Below are 22,237 nucleotides of genomic sequence, written 5' to 3' on the forward strand. Positions count from 1 at the left end.
ATAGCCAACATAATCAGTGCTAGGAACTCAGTGGTAAAAGAGACAAAGCAATCCTTACAGTTCCAGGAATAATTCAGTAATTGCTGTGGCTCTTCACCAGGAGGATAGTGCGGTGCTGGAACATGTTACCCAAAATGTATGTGAGATCTCCATCCTTGGCAGTTGTCCAGATTGTACTAGACAAAGCCCTGGCTGGCCCTTTCTAGTGTATCCTGTACATGACCTCTAGAGGCCTTTTTTAAGCAGCAGTTCTGTGATTCTGAATTATTAAGGAATCAGTGAGACAGTTTGCTCCACTTTCTGGTGATAGCACATAAATATGTTGGTACAAACCCAAACTGGTATCATCTTCAACTGCTCTTACTCTTTTCTGATTGCAGACTAGGCATGTGCACAGGCAAGCTCTTGTTCCCCCTGACACTCCTTTCTTCTGAACTTTGATGACAGTAATGAATGAGTTTAAGTCACTAAATATTACATTTGTCAAACTATTTTACTTGCATGTAGAACTCTTACCAGGTTGCCTGGTAAGTTTAGTGAATAAGGAGTTGTGCATCTGTAAAAGTTAATAGGATAGGATAGAATAGTTAGCTATGGATATAGATAGAAAGACTGGTAGGCATTATAGACATGCCCATATATAAATGGACTAGAACTAATGAAACTTAAAATGTACATCTCAGTTTCACAGCAAAACCATCACCACTGTTACAGCGCAGTGAAGTCCACGGGAATGAAAGGAGCCCTTAAACAATCAGGCAGCACCTTGTATCTTTTCCTCAACAGTCATGTCTCAGCTCAGTCATACATGATAACCACAGTTACTTATTTATCTACAAGCCAAAACTTTTGACAAATTGTTAAACTTAGTACTAAGGCCACATGGTGGAATCTCATGATCTTCCATGATCAGATGTTCAGAAAAACTTCACACTCGAGTTTTATATGTTAAAAAATTTAAGGCACATGCTAACTCAGCCATAACCCTATTGCCCCAAAATTGTTAATGGCCATGGAAGATTCTCTCTGGTGTCTGTGGTCGTGTTGCATGGTGGAAGAGAGCAGATCAGAGCTGTGATGAAGGATTTAATGACTTTTTTTTTTCCCATAAGAAGGGGAAGCTTCTAGCACCTTAGTTTATCTGTGACCTGGAGCATATGACATAAAGCAAACCATGATTCATGGATTTTCTGACATTTTTTGTGCGAGTATGCGCTTTTACAACTTCCTGACTGAAAACAGGGTTTTGATTTGAATTTTGAAATGGCTTCACATTGTTACCACAGTTACTTGGTCAGCTTATTACTTCATCAGTCCTAACTCCATAACATTAGGAGTGCTAGTAGCACTTTACGTTTGTCTTTCACATTAATTGGTTTTGTTGAGCAGGTTGAGGTCAACTCTTGCAATTTAAAAAAAACCAAAAGTGTATTGTGCTTTTGATGAAGACAAACACAGCAGACAAGGCCTGATAACATTTGTAATTCCCTGTATTATTACTGGCTCAATGAATTTTAGTGACTTACAAAGAATTTTCTCTGTTGTGTATTATGGGTGTTTTACATTGTCAGTGGAAGAGCTTCTTTTTGTGTGTTAGAGCTTGAACTGTGCTTTCTTTTATTCTTGTTACTTGGTTTCTGTCTCTTTGACAGTCCATGGCCTTGTTTAGCATGCTTTTTATTTTCTTCACCTTGTTCCTTTCAGGGGTACAGAAGACAGTTTTACAGATTTCCACGATGATGTCTTTGGAGCAGTCTGCAGAATTCTGCTGGTTTTGTGGGCTCCATCTTCATTTGCAATTCATGTTTCTAAGCTTTGTGTTCTCTTTTTTTTACAGAAAATACTTGGTGTTTTGCCATTCTGTTCCCTCTCCAGTTTTCTTGTTCTTTTCTTTATCCTTTGATATTGGTGGCATAATTTTATTTCTTTCTCCTCCTAGACAGCATGTGCATTTTAGTTGCATATTATTTAGAAGTGCATTATCTAGTTTGCATGAAAGTTGTACTTTGATTTGCATGCATGCATATGTGAGATACAGTATTTGCATTATGGTTTCTTCATTATTTATCTGTGGCTTCCTAGGGATAGACGGTATAGAAGATTTTTATTCTGCCTCTAAATAAATTTACAAAACCTGCACACATTTTTTTGCCAGCCACTTAATGATTTTTCTGTGAGTGTGAGAAAGAACACTGGTAAAGATGTTTTTTTGGAGGGGCAGCTTTGCCCTGATTGGGCATGAAAAACTGCAGCATTGCAGTATCTGACAATAAAAGAAGGACAGAGAGGATGTGTGAAACGTCATTGAGTTTTAATTTTAGAGGACTTTTATTCTGCATCACAGGTACCCTAACTTTCTTGAGTCAGAAAGAGATTAGAGCAATAACTAATGGGTAAAAGCAAACAACAAAATATGTTTCCAACCTAGTTGATTGTATGATTCTATGTCTTATAATTCTGGTTGTCATTAAAGAGAATATCAGTCTTGCTGGAGTGACAGTTTTGTGTGGGTACTTTTCCTTCTTTAAAAGAAAATGAAAAAGGAAACTACTGAGACTTCCATTTTTTTATTGTATTATTTTTAGTCACCTTACAAGGAGATGCATCTTGTTTAGTATATTGTTCTTTAATCATCTGTAGCTTTTCTCATGTTGCAGTCATTCCTCAACAAACTAGTAGGTGAGAAATTATATAGTAGCTTGAAAATGTGATACATATTTCTGCTCAACCACCACTTCTCTTTTCAGATGTAAGTCTGCTTTCCAGATAGAAAACTGCAGTCAATCTGGAGAAGAAGGCTTTGTTTATGGTCTGTTGTTTCTTCATTAGTATTTAGTTCTAGTTCTTCATGTCTACTTTGTTCTTCTGTTTCATCTTCAGGATAAGATGTGTAGAAGTAGGTTCTTTATCGTGTATTGAACATGCATACTTGGGAAAGTTGAAGTGTCCTTAGATGTTTTTCAGCTTTTAAAGCACAAGGGATTTGAGATGATGTTATGATGTTTGATATCGAGATACAGTGTGAACTGCAGGTACTATGAAGAGTAAGGCTTGTGATTCTTTTGCATTACCTAGTTGCTAAATTCAGGAATATAAATGTGTGTATTTGTTCGATTGGGTAAAGGAACCATAAATCAAATTAATAAAATTGGAGGTGGAGGATTAGCCTCCTAAAGATCTGGGGAAAGATTTATCATTTTCTCCCTTTGGAATTTGAAGGCTGTGGACAGCTGCAAGGGCATCTCTGTTGAGAGGCAGTCTTAGAGCCTTGTACAACTGTTTCTTCTTCATGGGAAGGCTGTATTGGGGGGGCTGACTTAAATAAATTAGGCTGTCTACTGCCCCTTCTTTATTAATGTTGAAGTGAAGGCTACATTAGTGAAGCATGACAGCTAAACAGCTCTAGAGACTGACACTGTTTCAATTGACAGAACCAGCTCCAGGTTAATACTGGAATTGTTTTATTTGCTAAACTTTGTCATACTGCTCTTTTCTTTGGATATCAAGATGCCATGGCAGTAAAAACCATTAGAAATATACACCTGTCTAGTGGGACTGAGCAGACTGAGACAACCAGATAATTTCACGTCTTACCGAACAATCTTCTAATAATTGTAGCAGCAGGCATTGGCCTGAACTGTGTTTATACAGGAGATCTAAAGGTAAAGGGCTTTGTGTTTTTTTTCAGTGTCTTAATTTTCCTGCCTTTTGGAAATAACTCTTTTTTTCCCCACAAAACATGCATTATTTATAGCTTTATAATAATAAGCTCTAAAAAGTCTTTTAATAAGAATCAGAAAAGAATTTCTTCAAGATAAGTGAAGTGGAAGGGATGTGAATGCTAGTTTATGTTTCTCTCAAGTTCTATAAAAGCAGAGGCACTTCCATTGCTAGTCATACAGGGAATGACTTTTTGTCACCTTTTAGAACGGAGTCACCCGTCTTTCACCAGTATGTAGCTCTTAATTATCTCCTGAATGTCTTTTGCAGGTAAGGCTGAAATATTTGCTGAAGCAGTTTTTGTTACTTCAAATACGAATTTTCAAAGAATTGTAATTAAAAGGGTTTCTTTTGATGACAGTGTTCTGACAGATAGGTTTAGATAAAAACGAAAAGTGTATTTCTCTCTTTACTGATTAAGTATTGAAAGTCTGACTTCTATTCAGACATGTACATTGAAGAGGAAAGAGTAAAAGGATGCCACCAACTTGAAGACACTTGGCATTTTAAACTCTGAATGAAATGTGACATACCAAACTGGTGAACCAAACTATTTACTCATATTTATGTCAGTGTCACACAGACCAGGGGGTAGGCTTACGCACAACTGTGGGGGACTTAAGACAACTGGATCCTGCCTCAACATAAAATAATGTATAAGAACAGGAAATTCCAGGTGATGATTAGACTATCATTCATAAATAAGCATTAAAAACAGCAGAGAATTTGAGAATTTCAAATAAGATTTTTAAAACTAAAATATTGTTGATGTATTATAAAATTATGAAGGAATTATCATGGAAAAAAATATGTGATTAGTGAGATAAAGGTGTCTTTATAATCTTGTGGAATTGCAAGCTGAGTACATACAGTACTAGTCTCATCTTTTCTGAAGAGAAGTGATCAAAAAAAACCCAAACCCAATGCTGCAGTACAAGTTGTGTGTAGCACACAGTTAAAAGATTAGAGGTGTATCTGTATTCTGTCATTGCTCTTTGTGTGAGTGTCTGTTTGCCCCTTGTTGAATATTTCCTACTTTGATGCAAATCACAGTTGCAAGGCATCTGATCTTCTTTCCCTTTAGTTTAACATCCTCATACAATGTTTCTCTCCATTTCTGAGCTTGCTTTCTTCTTTTGTGGAAGAGGTGCATAATTAGTTTCTACAGTTAATTTTTGAAGATATTTTATGGAAGTCATCTGGGTAGTAGTAGATTTTACTTGATCTATTTTTGAATGGCAAATATTTGTAATATCAGACTTCCATGTACATTTACTCTTTCTTTCGTGCTCTATTTTGATATTTTATATAATTGCAGGAAAGCAAGGGCCATAGGTTTAGGATAGATTGAAAAGCAAAAAAAAAAAAAACAACCCAAAAACCTTAGTCACACCAGTGGGGATTTTAAAACAGTTCTTTGTGTTAATGCAAATATAATTTGTATGCTGAAATAGTTTTGCTTCTGTTGTCAGGAAAAATGTAGCTGACAAATGGAAATCATCCTCATGGTTATCTTAGCTTTGGACACTCCTGATACTTCATTATGAAGTGTCAGACTCGGTAGACTCTGTAAACTTAATTTCAAGATCAAAATACAGTATGAATTTACACATTAATGCATCACACTCAATATAAGTTTAAATTTAACTCTTGGCTCATGGAGATTGATTTAAGACACACTGCCTGTCCAAGCTGAAGTTACAGTATATTATGTGCAGGTTCTTTATATTTTATCATTCCTAAAAACCAATTTTCAGGTATTTGGTAAAGAAAGCTGTGAAGTTTAGAGGCTTTGAAAGCTGAGGTTCTCCAAGGTATGGCAACAGTGGCTAAGGGTATGTTAAGTACTAGATTAGCTGCAGTTGCCTTGTGGGTTTTTTACACCAGTTATTCTGGATAGGAGGAATAAATGAGCATAGTGTTCAGCTGACAGTTGCAAAAGATGAGAGAAATCCATATTGCATTCTCTCCTCTAGCTATTTATTATGAGATAATAAATGCTTAAATCTGCCTCTTAATACCCCCATCTCTGGGGTGGGAGGGGGTGGGGGGGGAAGTGAATTGAATGTGGTCTTTTTCCTGTAGTAGCATCACTCTCACTCAGTTCTCCTCTTTACTTTAGGACCTTTCATTTGCAAAAAACGTATTCATCAAAAGAGACTGTTTGGACTTTGCTCTTGCCTAGTACAATGCTCATTATAATCTGAGCATGACTGGCAAATGCCCTTGAAAGCAGGAGGTGGAATGGAGTAGAGTGAAAAAATGCTAATTCAGATTAGCCAAGGAAAAGTGTAAAGTGGCAGCACGCCTGTGAGGGAGTAACTTTTATGCCTATACTTCGCAAATAATGCTTGTTCACAGATGTTATTACAAATGTTTTCAGTGTTTTCACTTTGCTAAATAAATATTGCATCGTAAATTGTATTAGTGTGACATTTTAACATAGTGACAGTTATTTTTCCACATCCTTCTCCATGTGATCTAGTGTGAAATGGATAACACTTACTGATCAGTTAGATGAGGGCAGTTTAACTTCAGGGTGACAGCTGTATTCAGCTTGTGATATTCCTTAGCTCAGTGGATTCACTGGCAGTTCCTCTAGCCAGAAGGAAGAAGCTTGCTCTAAGATTTACGTCCTCTTTTCATGTGGGCAAAGCGGTAGTGTCCCAGTCTCTTAATTAACCACTAGTTCATGGGCAGAAGAGGATGCGTGGCTGTTGGAAACATACAGTATCTGAGCAGTTGTTCAAAGACTCCTCCAACAAGGAGGTAGCAAGCAGGCTTGAGGTGTAACACAGCGAGGATACTGCCCCTGGGACAGTTCTGAGGTTGGGAATGCGTCTTATACCTTAAGGGAAAATCACACTAGTGGTTCTTTTAAGCTCAAAAGCTAAAGGAACTTCTTTACAAGGTTTATCCAAGGAGATGGACAATTTTTTAAATATTAATGTATCTGTAATCATCACTAGCTGCAATCCTAGCAAAGACAGAAATCTTTGTTCTTGCAAGATCTTTTGAGCATCTTCAAGTGCAAGCTGTATCTGTAATTGCACGCACATTTTACATGAGGTAACAAGAAATTTAGCAGTAGGTGAGAGGGACTCTGAAGAGATCCACAATAGGAAGATGGAGATCCACCAGGCTATTCATAACTTGAAAGTCTTGGCTAGAAGTTTGAAATGGATGTTATGGAAAAGGTAGCAAAAGTTGTAAAAAAGCCATGAGTGGTGTGGTCTCAGGCCATCCACAGCTGCAGTGAGGCCTTCAAGAGTGTTTAGCACCTGTCAGTGGATGCAGTTATTCAAAAAACGTGAGATATTCTTCTGTCTTCATCCTCCAGAATGGTGTTTGTCAGTCTGTCTGGTCAGTTACATCTCACTCCGCAGGTTTTAAGGTAGTATTATTTGCTAAGTTAATAAGAATCAGGGTTATAGAAAACACGGTGTAATACTTATGTTTGAGAGGGTTCTTAATCTGGATGAGATCCATGAATCCTGGTTCTGAAGTCTACCTTTGAAGACACTGGAGGGAAAAAAGAATATGTTAGAGGGATTCTTTTTATCTTAAGGTATACCTTCTAAACTGCTGCCTATTAGACCTGCCCGTTTATCGCTTGGGTGGAAATTGACTATAGTTAAGGTTTGGCTAGATTCCACCTTACGCCTTGTAACCCAGAGCATCTAATGTAAACCTTAATGATAAAGTGAATATAAGTGAATTTACTATTCACAGAAATTATGGGCTGTTTCAGCGCTTGTAATTTCCCAAACACCAATCCACCAGAAGGATGAGTGCCAGTGTGCTGTGTAGGCACACTCCTCTCTTACTGAGGATTAAGGACCTGGGGTTAAAAAGGAAAGGCAAACATCAGTGTTATAGGCTGCTGTTAGTTTTGTTTCTACATATTATGTGTGCTATTATATAGTTAGTACAGTTTTTACTAATGCAACATGCATCAGCTTCTTTTGTCATCTAGAATACAGTGGAGTTACAGAAATAAATGGAATGAATGAACGAAGTTGATATGTCAGCTAAGCCTAAATGTACTTAGCTTAGACATCTTACTGTGCTCAAGGCACAAAAATCACTCTTCTGTGCACGGCTGCAGACAGAATTTGTAGTATGTTTTAATGTGCTGTGTGATGGCATTATAGTTTCTGCAGCTTCTCTGTTCAATTTGTCAGTCTTCATTTGCTCATTCAGACAGAGGCTTGTGTAAACATTGTGTGTATTGCTTCAAGAGGCATACCATGCACATGAATTCAATCGTATTTCATTATTTTATTGATCAAAATAACTTTTGACTCTTTGATATGCCTGTTAACCATGTAGAGCCATGATACCAAAGAAAGTATGGGCTGTGTTCTTACTTGCTCATCATTTGAATCATTTGCTGAATTAAACAAATGCAAACTTATCTGGGGAGGAGAGTACCATGAAAAGTCTCATTGCCCATATTCAGCTGCTAGTGAAGGAAATAATGCTGGTAATAATTTGAATTCTTGAACTTCAGGTTGGGTTTGCTGGACTAGCAGTTGCACCAAAGAAAAAGAAAAAGGTACTTATTTTAATGGGCGTTGGTGTAAGTCAGCACAACCTGGCTGTGAATAAATTTTGTCTGTAATCAAGCTCAGAGTGAAAGGAAAATAGGAGAGGTACACCTATTACACCCTGAGCAGCAACTACTTGAGCATGTTGGCTTTCATTCTGTGGAAGAAGACATGCAAGTTGTCCACGAGCATAATTTTAACTCATGTATTTCAGAAGCCAGTTTCTTGTACAGGGAGTTGGTGTTTGCGGCAGCCTAACCTCTTCAAGATGCCATTGGGTCTTTTCGACATTTTAGCTTTTTCCCTTTGGATGAGAATTTGTTAGTCAAAAATATTTCTTGGATATGCTTCTTGTGGGTCTAGTGGGTGTTTTCATTGTTCTTTATGCCATGCCAATTACTGGATTCTTAAAAAAAAATACAGACTTCAGTTTTGTTGACTGCATATTAGCTTCTGCCTGAAGATTCAGGGAACGCTGAGCCAGCATCTTCAGAGAGGAGTGTAAACTAAAGTGTTAAGAGCTAACATGAGTGTATACGCATAAGACACTGATTTCCAAATTTGTTTGAAAAGAAAGCAGTAATAAGCATTTTTCCTAAGTATTGGAAAACCTTTGTTTTACAAATATGCAGAAAACCCCAGGACTTTGACTCTCAATTGCTTATTTGTGGACTGTACTTTTAGGAAAGGGTGCATTCATTTTATGGAATTAGTCCTACATTTCAATGTTAGCTGCAAAGTGTAACCATATGCATAGTAAAAAAGGGAGCTAAGGTGACTTGCATGTAACTGCAAGGCTTCTGTGTTGTTCTTCATGATGCTCTTGGCAAAAGGTTCACTGGGGAAAACCAGCAAATTGTTTGAATGCCAGAGTTTTAGTGAACAATAGGAAAGTTGCGTTTGCTTAGTACATTGCATATGCCGTTCAGTTTTTGGACTTGTGTCTAATATTATGTAAGGCAGAGATTGGCAGCTTCTCAGGATGGGGGTGCCAAATTGTATTTTTCTCTCACAAATTAGAGGTTAAGAGTGCTGGTTGAAAACATTCAAACACACTGTCAGGCAGTATTTGGAAATGGCTGGTTGTCAGCAGGCAGGATGCCACCAGGCAGGCAGGGGATGGCATGGGGCTGGTGTGAGGGACGGGTCTCTCTCTCCCAGCACTGCCAGAGATGGGAGTGCTCTTGGCACACCAAGGCTCCCAGTGCTCCTGCCTGTGCCAGCAATGCCAGCGTTGTGTGCCTCTGAAACCTACACACTTCTTTGCCATGTATGGTTGGGAACTGCAGGTTCAGTAAGAAACTCTGTCTCATGCATCTAAAATTGTAATTGCTGTTAGTGTGAAGTTTGCCATAAATGTCTTATGCGACGCTGGCTTAACATGGCTCTGCAGAGATGCTTTTGTAACAGATACTTTGGAAACTGGTTGGTCACTGTGAAACCAGAGCTAATCAACTGACTAGTAAAGTCCTCCTTTACCTTGAACTTTTCTGAAACAGGGATGAGAATGAGCAGATACTTGATGCAAATTTTGAAGAATTGAAACCCCCGAGCATATGCCAGAAGATGAAGTGATGTGGCATATTATAATGTCTGTATTGGTTTTGAAGGCTGTATTAATCAAGAAGTGATACAGGGTAACATAGGATAGTAACCTTGAGGCTTACTTTAGATTCTAATCGTTGACAAAGATTAGATTCTAGCTGTTTTATATGCTTGGAAAAACTAATTATCAGGAAACCTGGAGCCATGTCTGAACAGTGAGCAGTACTTGTATTTTTCAAGCCTAGTGCAAGTGTGCAAGATTTCGCCTCTTACTTTGTGGTATCATTCATACAAACCCACTGGTGGTGTGTCTAGTGTAACGTTTCAAAACTGTGCCTGTCAGTAGTTGTATCAGAAAGTGTAGTAGGTTCAGAAAGCAGCAGTCTGATCACAGGCAGCTGCCTCTTGATTTTAGGACAAGGCTTATTGTTAAATCAGAAGTTTTCAAGTACAGCTATCATGTGGGACAGCTACTGTGTAGATATTCCCAGAGTACCACCTCTGCAACATGTCAGCATGTGAACCGTGTCTTTCATTGTTATTTTATATTAATGGTCATAAGACAGCTAGGTCAGTTTCTCATTTGGAAAATACAAGTGGTTTCTACATAGAAAACTTAAACTGAAAATATCTAAATAATTTCTGTCTCTTCATATTTCTCATAATTTGTTAGTGATTTTGGTCACTGCATAATAAAAAAATGTAGCATCATTTTCTTCCTTAAAAAAAAAAAAAGGCATATAAATGTGTGCCTACTTGGAATTTGGTAACGTACTAATAGTAAAAATATTTAACAGTATAATTTATGATACACATTTTAATGGTATTTCATGTTTTCTTTTCCCAGGAGCTGTGATCATCTCCACTCCACAAGATGTGGCTCTATTGGATGCACGCAAAGGAGCTGAAATGTTTAGAAAAGTTCATGTGCCTGTAAGTCCCTATATTAAATATATTAGTAGATTGTATCCCCAAAATGTAAAAAAAAGGTTGTAATAAAATTAATCCATATACTGCATTAGGTCAACAAGCCATTCAAGAATCAGATGAATTTCATAAATTCTTGTTTGAAAAATAGGGATTACAATACATGTTATATCTGTATCAGGAACTTGTTTTAACAGAAAGGAAAGAACGTCCTCAGGTCAAGGTCGTAGTAGTACTTGGTTTCTTTTAAGTCAGTTTCTTTCATGGAATGGATCAGGCTGATGAACAGAGTATCTTACAAAACACTGTGTGTTTTCCAATTATACTGTCTTACTATATCCTCATTATGTGTTCTCTTCAGCAGTGTATGTGTTGGAGGTTAAAATCTAAAATTTCTTGAAATGTGGAAAAAATCTTACATTAGTATATTTTAGGAAAGAAATTTAAGTTTTTGGAAGATACGCATATACCTAATTGTTACTTTGCCATTTGAAGGGCTCTGTGACTGTCATAGAATCATAGAATAGTTAGGATTGGAAAGGAGCTTAAGAACATCTAGTTCCACCCCCCCTGCCATGGGCAGGGACACCTCACCCTAAACCATATCACCCAAGGCTTCATCCAACCTGGTCTTGAACACTGCCAGGGATGGGGGCATTCACAGCCTCCCTGGGCAACCTATTCCAGTGCCTCACCACCCTCACAGTAAAGAACTTCTTCCTTATATCCAATCTAAACTTCCCCTGTTTAAGTTTTAACCCGTTACCCCTTGTCCTGTCACTACAGTCCCTAATGAAGAGTCCCTCTCCAGCATCCCTATAGGCCCCCTTCAGATACTGGAAGGCTGCTATGAGGTCTCCACGCAGCCTTGCCTTCTCCAGGCTGAACAGCCCCAACTTTCTCAGCCTGTCTTCATACAGGAGGTGCTCCAGTCCCCTGATCATCCTCGTGGCCCTTCTCTGGACTTGTTCCAACAGTTCCATGTCCTTTTTATGTTGAGGACACCAGAACTGCACACAATACTCCAGGTGAGGTCTCACAAGAGCAGAGTAAAGGGGCAGTATCACCTCCTTTGACCTGCTGGTCACACTCCTTTTGATGCAGCCCAGGATACAGTTGGGTTTCTGGGCTGCGAGTGCACACTGAAGCCGGCTCATGTTAAGTTTCTCGTTGACCAACACCCCCAAGTTGTTCTCCGCAGGGCTGCTCTGAATCTCTTCTCTGCCCAACCTGTAGCTGTGCCTGGGATTTTTCCGACCCAGGTGTAGGACCTTGCACTTGGTATGGTTAAACTTCATGAGGTTGGCATCAGTCCACCTCACAAGCATGTCAGCGTCCCTCTGGATGACATTCCTTCCCTCCAGCGTATCAACAGAACCACACAGCTTGGTGTCATCAGCAAACTTGCTGAGGGCGCACTCAACCCCACTGTCCATGTCAGCGAGGAAGATGTTGAACAAGACCGGTCCCAACACCGATCCCCGAGGGACACCACTCGTTACTGGTCTCCAGCCGGACATTGCGCCATTGACCACAACTCTTTGCATGCGGCCATCCAGCCGGTTCTTTATCCACCGAGTGGTCCATCCATCAAATTGATGTCTCTCCAATTTAGCGACAAGGATGTCGTGTGGGACAGTGTCGAACGCTTTGCACAAGTCCAGGTAGATGACATCAACTGCTCTGCCCCTGTCCATCAGTTCTGTAGCCCCATCATAGAAGGCCACCAAATTGGTCAGGCAGGATTTCCCCTTAGTGAAGCCATGCTGGCTGTCTCCAAGCATCTTGTTGATTTTCATGTGCCTTAGCATGCCATCCAGGAGAATCTGCTCCAAGATTTTGCCAGGCACAGAGGTGAGACTGACTGGTCTGTAATTCCCTGGGTCATCCACTTTCCCCTTCTTGAAAATGGGGGTTATATTTCCCTTTTTCCAGTCATCGGGAACGTCACCTGACTGCCATGATTTCTCAAATATGATGGCCAGCGGCTTTGCAACTTCATTCACCAGCTCACTCAGGACCCGCGGATGGATTTCATCAGGACCCATGGACTTGTGCACGTTCAGGTTTTTAAGATGGTCTTGAACCAGTTCCTCTCCTACAGTGGGCCCGAGGTCTTCATTCTCACAGTCCCTGCGTCTGCCTTCCAAGACTTGGGTGGTTTGGTCAGAGCCTTTGCCAGTGAAGACCAAGGCAAAGAAGTCATTCAGAACCTCAGCCTTCTCCAAATCCTGTGTAGCCAGTTCTCCTGAGAGCTTCCTGAGGGGGCCTACATTCTGCCTAGTCTGTTTTTTATTTGCTATGTACCTGTAGAATCCCTTCCTGTTATCCTTAATACCCCTAGCCAAGTTTAATTCTAACTGAGCCTTAGCTTTCCTAAGCTGGTCCCTAGATTCCCGGACAACATCCCTGTACTCTTCCCATGCCACCTGTCCTTGCTTCCACTTATTATAAGCCTCTTTTTTCATTTGAATTTTCCTCAGGAGCTCCTTACCCATCCAAGGAGGTCTCCTGGCTCTCCTGCTGCACTTCCTTCTAGTTGGGATGTTGTTTTTGTTGTTGTTGTTTTGCATTGGTTTTGGGGTTGTTTTGTTTTGTTTTTTTGTTGTTGTTTTTTTTTTCCTTTTTTAGTTTACAGAATAGCTTAACAAAAGAAATGCATTGATAAATTCCTTATTGTTAGCTATTCTTTAAGCATATTTGCACCAAAATGGAACTACAGTAGCACTTACCATTTGCTACTAGAATTTTATTAGATTTTATGTTTGGGTTTGCTAAAATCATGCAAAATTTTAGCACACTAACCTGAACAGAGATAAAACTGTCTTCAGGTTTGTATTTTGCTGGATTTTCCTTTTTATTTAATGAGACATGACCAAGATTTCTTTCTAAGTCTATTTTGTTCAGTGTTCTTAGAAGGGAATGGCCTCTCTGAATATTATGCATTCTAGGATAGGCTTGGTTGTTATTAATGACTAATGGTGGCTAAGAAATTAAATACGATGTATGTTGATTTGCTGAAATTTTCAGATCTTTCTAAATGAAATGAAAACCATAGCAAAGCTGTTGTGACAGATGCTGAGTGCACTTCAGCCAGTCATCAGGTCTTACCTTTTCCATGATGCTGCTTTGTTTTATTTTAAGCTTATATGTACATCAGTACAGATGTATCATTTACTCCAGTATAAAGCAGCTCCTGCCTACATATTACATTTCTAAGTGTCAACAAAATCTGAGGATCCAAAAAAAATTCAGTTAAGTCATTTTTGATGGACAACTTCAAACCTGAGGTTTACATCAAAGAGGTAGAATCTGTGGGACTGTGCTAGAAGTGCATATTCTGATTGTATAATTGACTGATCTTTAAAATCTTTAATCTTTAAAAAGTGCTTGCAAAGAGTTTACTTTTCAAAGAATCAGGAAGTCTATAGGTTGCTGAGTTTTGAGTCTTTGAATATGCTTGCTTATATTTAATGAACCGGAGTCTCTCCCTTGTACATACAGGTATACATACACCATCTTCCTCTCACCCTTGAGTCTCAAATGACGTGTAGTATTATCACAGTAAAGTCACAATTGTTAACTTGTCCTTTACTGCACTGGAATTAGAGTAGAATGACTGAAGGAACCAACGAAAAGCTGGCAATGAGGGTCAGTGTTAGAACCAGGAGTACAATGTAAAAGTCTTATTTTCAGTCTTAGGATATAGTCATTAAAAGAGGAGTGCCATTTCTTGTGCAGTGGAGCACACCTGGTAAGGAAGGAGTTCACAAAGTGATACTGACTTCTGTCGAAACAAGTTTCAGGATTCTTTCCCGTTATGTGATTTTGCCTATCGTTTTTATGAATCCCAGAGGCTTGCTCTAGGCAGGTGACAAAAAAAGTGAATAACTTTGAATATCTAGGAAAAAGTTGCCTATTTTCACCTACTGAAACTGAGTTCAGCTCAGTATGATTTGTCTTGTCAGTCATATTCCGGAAGGAAAAAGATGGGAGTATAGTTAAATCTGTAACTTTTCTGGTAGTTTCCTGGAACTGGAAGGTTATGTTGTGGATTTCACAGGTTTCAGAAAAACTACTTGTGTAAACTAAGCTATGTATTTCCTTCTCAGATGTACTAAAATTGGTTATTTGTCTGTGTACTTTCGGGTATTTCTGTAGCATCCAGAGTACCCAGACAAGATTATGGCTTCATACTGTGAGCGGATGTTAGAGCCAAAAGTTGCTCGTTATAAGATGAAAGGCAGGAAGACATAAATACTGCTGTGCATCTTTACTTGAAGTACTAAAATACCAAGTGTCTGACTGATGATTACATAGGAAGTTGATGCAGAACTGTAACAGATCACTTCAGCCCGTGTCAAGTTGGAGTCCCAACCTCAGTGCCATCCATCCTCAAGTACAGTGAATGACTTTTGTGGGTTTCTCAGGAATTGTCTCCTTGATTAAAGACAGAGGGCATTGATTTTCTTGCTGTATGTTCTGTAACTTAAAAGGTAGTCTCTTTGGATCTTGGCATGATTTGTTGTAACCAGAAGTTTAGTTGAGCATAAGGAACAGGTAAACATTCATAAACTGTGCGTGTAGATTATTCATTATGAAAGGTTTCTTCTTCTCCTGTAGTTTCTTGATAGATGTCTCTTCACCATTTAAAATAACAATTTGACTAAATGAAATTCAGTTCCATGGATTATAACTATCCTCTCCTCTGCTTCCATAGTTTAGCTCCTGTTTGGGGTGCATCTCATCATACTAGTTTTCATGTCATTACTGAACCAAGTTTGCTGAGAGACGTACAGGGAAAGGAACTCACCATGGACTAGAATAGGATTCACACGTTCTTGTGGGATAGTTTGTGTAGACATGAACAGCTGCTTTGAAGGTATTCCAGATCAGTTATTTGAGCAGGGAAATGAGAGTTACTACTGACTTTATTAGCAAGACCTATTACTTTGTCTGTAGACTTAAAAGCTCCGGAGATCCTAGTGAACTCTCTTCTGCCCGTGAATATATCTGCAGAAATGTGTGTTAAAAATACACTTCAGCACTGAAGTTGGGTAGAGAGCTCTTTTTACCTGCCCTGCACCTTATGCCCTTGTCTGTGTAGTATTTCATGTCTCTTAGTTTAAGAACTGTATGAGAAAATTACTTGTAATAACATCCTAGTGAACAGAAATATGTTCCTCTTGCTCCTCTGGTAGTCCCAGAGAGTAGAAAATGGAGAAAGTTGTGGTGTTAAATTGAAAGTAGGTAATCTTTATTACTGTTACTGTTTCTTAAAATGTTCCTTGCTTTAAACCCTCTAAAAGTTTTACATAAGGACCTCTTAGAAGTGCACATTATGGTGGTATACAAAAAAACCCACATGATCATATTTTGATCATTTTTAGCTTATATCTAAGGAAATCTTTATTAAGATATTAAAAATAACATACTTTTTTATTTTTGGGTTTGCTGCTAAAAGTTGCACATTCACAATTAAATAACAATATATGTTGTTTGCATTGGACACTGGTATATCCTTTTAGATATGCTTTTTTAGCATAGTGGATATGTTACTGTCGTGGTTTAAACCCAGTCAGGTAATTCGTTCGCTCACTTCCCCCCCTTTCTTGCCCTCCCCCTGCTCTCGGAGGGACGGAGAGGAAAATCGAAAAGAATGCAACTCCCACAGGTTGAGATAAGAACAGTTTAGTAACTAAGGTATAACACAAATCACTACTGCTACCACCAATGATAATAATGATAAAGGAAATAACAAGGGAAGAGAATACAACACCTCAGCACCAGCCGACCGATAACTTGCCCCCCCTCAGCCCGACCAAGCTCCGACCTATACCTCCTCCAACCCTGCAGTCTCCCAGCCCTTCCGGCTAACTAGTTACCTCCTGGGCATGACGTGCTGTGGTATGGAATACCTCTTTGGTCAGTTTGGGTCAGGTGTCCTGTCTCTGCTTCCTCCTGGCCTCCCCTCCTCCCTGGCAGAGCATGAGGCTCACAAAGTCCTTGGCCAAACCTAAACATCACTATCAGCTCTGTTCCCAAGCTGAAAGTCAAAACACTGCACTGCACCAGCTACCAAGAAGGGGAAAAATGAGTGCTACTGCTGAACCCAGGACAGTTACTCTTCTAATAAACAGGCCAGCTTGTTCAAGCTCAAAACTGTAATGCTCAGGGAAATTTGAAAGTTACAAAGTAAATATCAGCTTTTTGTGCTTGGAAATGTATATTCGTATTTTTAAAACTTGGCTATAGTGTGATATATCTAGATAACATGGATCTTCAAGTGTAATATTGTGCATGGAGTTTTGTAAAGCAGGTCTTCTGTTGATTAGCAGATGGGTAGAAGCTTTTACTCTGTAGTGCATGAATGCCATTTTCATCACTTTGAGAAATCCTGCCCTGCCTCAATGAACAGTTTTGTTTACTAGGTGAATAAAATGAGATCAATGCTATCATTAGCATTATTGTACATTGTGAAAGAAGATTTTTGTGTGCATGATTGGGCAAATTTTCTTTGGACATATTTTGCAAGGATGATGTTGATTGACCACTTGACATCAACAGAAAGGTACCTAATACATGTGTATTTATGCTGTGGTTTTTGCCACTTAGTTTCACATAATTATTTCTTTTGTTTGATCTTTAATGTGTTTCTGCTCTTCAGAACAAAAACAAATCTGGCCTTTTTGAAAACATTTCCCTACAGGATAACTTGCAAAAATATCTTAAAAGCATGTCTGATTGTGTAGTTTCTTGTAATGGTATGTTTTTGTTTTGTGTTTCCTGAAACTGCAAATTACAGAGCTATAAATTACAAATTGAAAATTCTTTCAGTATTCATAGTTCAAAAATGAAATATTGATAGGGAGAGTTCTTGGAAAGATAGGTCTGTACAAGAGGTACTTTTTGTTAGAAATAAGTTTGTTCATCTTTGAGAGGTATAAGTGTGAAAATGATAGCGCAACTGAGATGCTAATGATAATGATGCTAATGCATCTAATTATATATATTGAACATATATATACTAGTTATCATTTTAAATGAGTAGTCTTTGTCAGTTTGTTGCTGATAACCTCTTCTTTATTGTCAGACATGAGTAATGGAAATGCCGATGCTTGAATCCCAAGTTTGAACATTCCTTTCCTTAACAGGTTTTAGGACTGATTCAAAATATGAGTGTTTTCCAGTGTCCCAAGTGTAAGCATGAGACACACATTTTTGGAGCTGATGGTGTAAGAGATCTAGCAAAAACCCTTGGATTGGATATTTTAGGTAAGAATATAGAAGCAGTTTTATTTTTGAAGAAAAAAATACTTGTGTGCATGAGGGAAGCATTAACTGAAGTATGTAACTGTGTAATCCTAGTTTGTCTGAAGTTCATTATGTTATTGATCATACAAAAATTTTTACCAATAATGAAGAATTCTATTTGATCTTGTAAAACAGACCTAAACTCTGTTAATAGGAGCTTTTTCATGTATTTCATTGAAATGAAATGAGTCGTTACATATTGAAATAAACATGGTAATTTGAAACGCAGTCCCTTTAAAACAGTGGGGTTTATGCCCATATGAAGATATCTTGACTCTTGTATGGAAGCAAGCAGACTGTAAGGATTTTATTTAAGTGTTGAGATTAAAAGAATATGCTGAATTGCAAAATGTTGTTTCAAAAGAATATTTATCTTTATTGAAAACAAAAATTAGCCATGATTAAACAATCTGGCATGCCTATAAGCTTAAATACACATTGATCTTTAAAATAAACATTGCTATTTTAAAAAGGCATATTTCAACCTGTGCTGACAGTAAAAAAATCACATAATGTAACATAGCGTAATTAAGTTGGTAAATGGGATAATTGCATGTGCTAATGATGCGTTTCCATGTATTACTATAATTATCTCAATGATTTTCCATAGCTAATTCATTAAAAAGAACCAGGAAGCTCATTTAGGAAGATCAACACAGAAACATCAAGGTCTGACATAAAGTTAAGATAGCAAGGCAACACATAATTAAAGACATGCTTTTGGGCTATCTTTTAGTTTTCTGAGTATATAATGAGTTGTGATCAGAGCCCAGGGGGACTTCTGCAGCCCTAGGTTATGTGAATGGATGCAAATCCTCTTCAAGCCGTTGAATCAAACATGCATTTAGGTATACAAGCACAAATGATGTGCCGTGCTATTGGTCCATAGATGATTTTTGTTATTCCCTAAGAGGCCAGAACTGATCGTGATTGCATTTAATTAGGAGTGATGTGAGAGATTTACAGGTTTAGCAGGGGATGGATGAGATGTATGAAGAAAAATAGAGTGAAGTTTACTTTAAGACTGCTGGTGAAAGACTGGATTAAGATTAAGAATAATGCCACAAGGGTTAAATTTAGAATTATGGTACTTGATCTGATTAGTATACTCCTCCTTCCAGGGATAGTACCATTACATAGTATGGTATTATAATAATTGCTGCGTACAGATTTTACATTAATCTATCCCAAGTGGAAGTTTTTTCTCAATGTTGTATGAATTCTGCCCAAAACACTAAAGAATTTACTAACAGTATGTATATAATAAAATCCTGAATCGTTGGTCTGAACATTCTCAAACACTCTTTAGTGCTAACCACGTAGTCCAAGGCATAGGAATCCAGCACATTTTACAGCATACAGTGAAAAACGAATTGGGTATAGCCCCTACCATGGGAGAGACTCTTAAGGCTATACAGCACTTGAAAACTGGCAAGGCAGATGGGGTCGATGGAATCCCACCCAAAATGTGGAATCATGGAGGCTGAGCACTTCACGCAAAATTTCTCAAGCTAAGTGTGTGCTGTTGGGAACAAGGTAAACTACCATCAGATTTTCGTGATGCAATCAGGTGTAAAGTTAGACTGCTCAAGCTACCGAGGTATAACTCTGCTTTCCATTGCTGGGAAAATCCTTGCAAGAATACTATTGAACAGATTAGTACCTGCTATTGTGGAAGAACTTCTACCCGAAAGCATGGTTTCAGAGCTAGTAGAAGTATTTGTTCTCAGACAACTGCAAGATAAGTGTAGAGAACAGAATAAGGAGCTCTGTGTAACTTTCATTGACCTCACCAAAGCTTTTGACACTGTGAGCAGAAAAGGCCTGTGACCGATCTTGGAAGGATGAGGTTCTCCTGCCAGGTTCCTCAAAATGATTATTCTGTTACATGAGGATCAGCAAGGCCAAGTCAGATATGGTGTTGCACTCTCTGAGCCCTTCTCAGTTACCAATGGTGTGAAACAAGGTTGCGTTCTAGCACCAACTTTATTTACAGTCTTCTTCAGCATGATGCTCCAGAGGGCTACGGTAGACCTCGACGAACAAAAGGGCATTTATATTCAATATCGTACTGATGGTAGCCTATTCAATCTAAGGTGACTGAAGGCTCAAGCTAAGGCCCTAAATCACGTTGTCCATGAACTGCTTTTTGCTGACGATGCCGCCCTTGCTGCCCACACAGAAGCAGCTCTGCAGCACTTAACATCTTGCTTTGCGGAGGCGGCTGAGCTTTTTGGGCTGGAAGTCAACTTGAAGAAGACAGTAGTTCTCTACCAACCTGCACCACAAGAAGATTATCATCATCCCCACATTACCATTGGTGAGTCAGAGCTTAAGTCAGTTCAGCAGTTCAGCTATCTGGGAAGCATTATTTCCTCAGATGCTATGATCGACAAAGAGATAGATAACAGAATAGCAAAGGCACATAGAGCCTTCGGAAAACTCCATAAACGAGTCTGGTGCAATGAACACCTGAAGAAAAGTACAAAGATTAGTGTCTATAGAGCCATTGTACTGTCTACTCTTTTTTATGGGTCTGAATCATGGGTTATCTACCTCCATCACCTGCAACTCCTTGAACGCTTTCATCAGTGCTGCCTCCGTACAGTTCTAAACATCCATTGGACTGACTATGTCAAATGTTACTGTCCTCAAACAGGCAGGGGTCACCAGTATCGAGGCCATATTGCTGAAATTGCATCTGTGCTGGGCAGGGCACGTCTCTAGGATGAAGGATCACCATCTCCCTAAGATTGTGTTTTACGGTGAACTTACCACCAGTTGCCGCAAGAGAGTTGCCCCAGAGAAGAGATATAAGGACTCCCTGAAACAATACCTCAGCCTTGGCCATATTGACTACCATCAGTGGCCCACCTTGGCCTCCAGTCGAGAGGCTTGGAGACACACCATACGTAACGCCATTGTCTCCTTTGAGAACACATGCAGAATTAGTCTTGAGGAGAAAAGACAATGTAGAAAGAACTGTGCCTCGCCTATACCACCCAAGGAGACCTTTCGCTGTGCTTTTTGTAACTGGATTTGCCTATCCCACATTGGCCTTTTTAGTCATCAGAGTGCTTATAGTAAGAGTGAGTAAAGCCCTTTCCAAATCTTCGTTCATGAAGTCAAGCCAGCATCATACTTAAATTATTACTTCTATATCTTTAATTCTCTAAGTTTATTTTGCTTATATTGTGCGGCACCTGTGCCTGTTCTGTTTGTTCAACTAAGCACCTAGTCCTCTAGAGAGAACAGACAAGGTTTTACTTCACATGGTAACATCTGACAAATTCTGCAAGCTAACAGTGTGCAGGATAGAAAAGTATTTTCCTTTTATTTGCTCAGAATTGGCTGCCTTTAATGTTACTGAATACCTCCTTTGTTTTTTGTTTATGGCAGAAGACAATTACCAGTTGCCAGTGAACCTTTTTACATAGTTCATTGTTTCACGTACTTTTGGTTGTCTCATCTTTTTATTGTTACATAAAAGAAAGTGTGCCAGAGTTTGTGAGAAAGACTTTGTGCTGCTGATTGTTTCCCTGTCTCTGAAATACCCCTATTAGGCTTTCTTTTTAGTTTGGTGACAGTAACTGTCACCATAAAGCTATACCATTAATGTACATAATACTAAGATAATTTCTGTGTACTTACTCCATCCTGACCTTGGCACTTCATAACAGTTTAAACTGCATCTGCTAATAGAACCAGCAACAATGACTCCCAGATTTCTAATATTCTTTTAGTTTTTACTTCCTACAATGAATTCAAATTATTCTCAGCACTTACCCTTTTATTGCAGTCAGCAATAATTGTTAGTATCAGAAAAAAGTACAGTGTCAAGTTACCATCATATTCTGTAGTGAATAGTGCAAAAACTTCTAACTTGCACTTTTGCTCATACAAGTTCTGTTATGTTCCTGTAGTGCCAGTGCATCTTTGTAAGTTCTTGTAAGTCTCTGAGATTGTTATTAAGCTGACAGTGAAGAAGTGTTTTTTCATTAACAAACCATCCTTCAGGGAAGAAGTCAAAATTAGTTGCTGCATGAAATAATGGCAGGAACTAACTCCTGGGAGATTTTCAAAGTTTCTGTTATTCTATTAAGAATGTCTAAGGTTAAAAAAAGAAACAACAAACCAAACCAAACCACACAAAACTCCCCAACAATTTTTAAAGGCCCCCC

At 38.7% G+C, this 22,237-nt stretch overlaps 1 protein-coding gene across 1 annotated transcript in view; it reads left to right on the forward strand.

Annotated features, from left to right (window-relative positions):
• The window catches only part of NUBPL (NUBP iron-sulfur cluster assembly factor, mitochondrial), an 86,711-nt gene that overhangs the window by 53,729 nt on the left and 10,745 nt on the right, over positions 1 to 22,237 (forward strand). The window contains exons 8-9 of the mRNA XM_062622975.1: positions 10,663 to 10,748; positions 17,897 to 18,017. Of these exons, the coding sequence (XP_062478959.1) occupies positions 10,663 to 10,748; positions 17,897 to 18,017 (207 nt within the window). The remainder of the gene's footprint in view (positions 1 to 10,662; positions 10,749 to 17,896; positions 18,018 to 22,237) is intronic.

Source organism: Pezoporus occidentalis, unplaced genomic scaffold, assembly GCF_034315485.1.
Source record: "Pezoporus occidentalis ecotype Australia unplaced genomic scaffold, CSIRO_AGI_Poc_V1 ctg108, whole genome shotgun sequence".
Classification (NCBI taxonomy): Eukaryota; Metazoa; Chordata; class Aves; order Psittaciformes; family Psittacidae; genus Pezoporus; species Pezoporus occidentalis.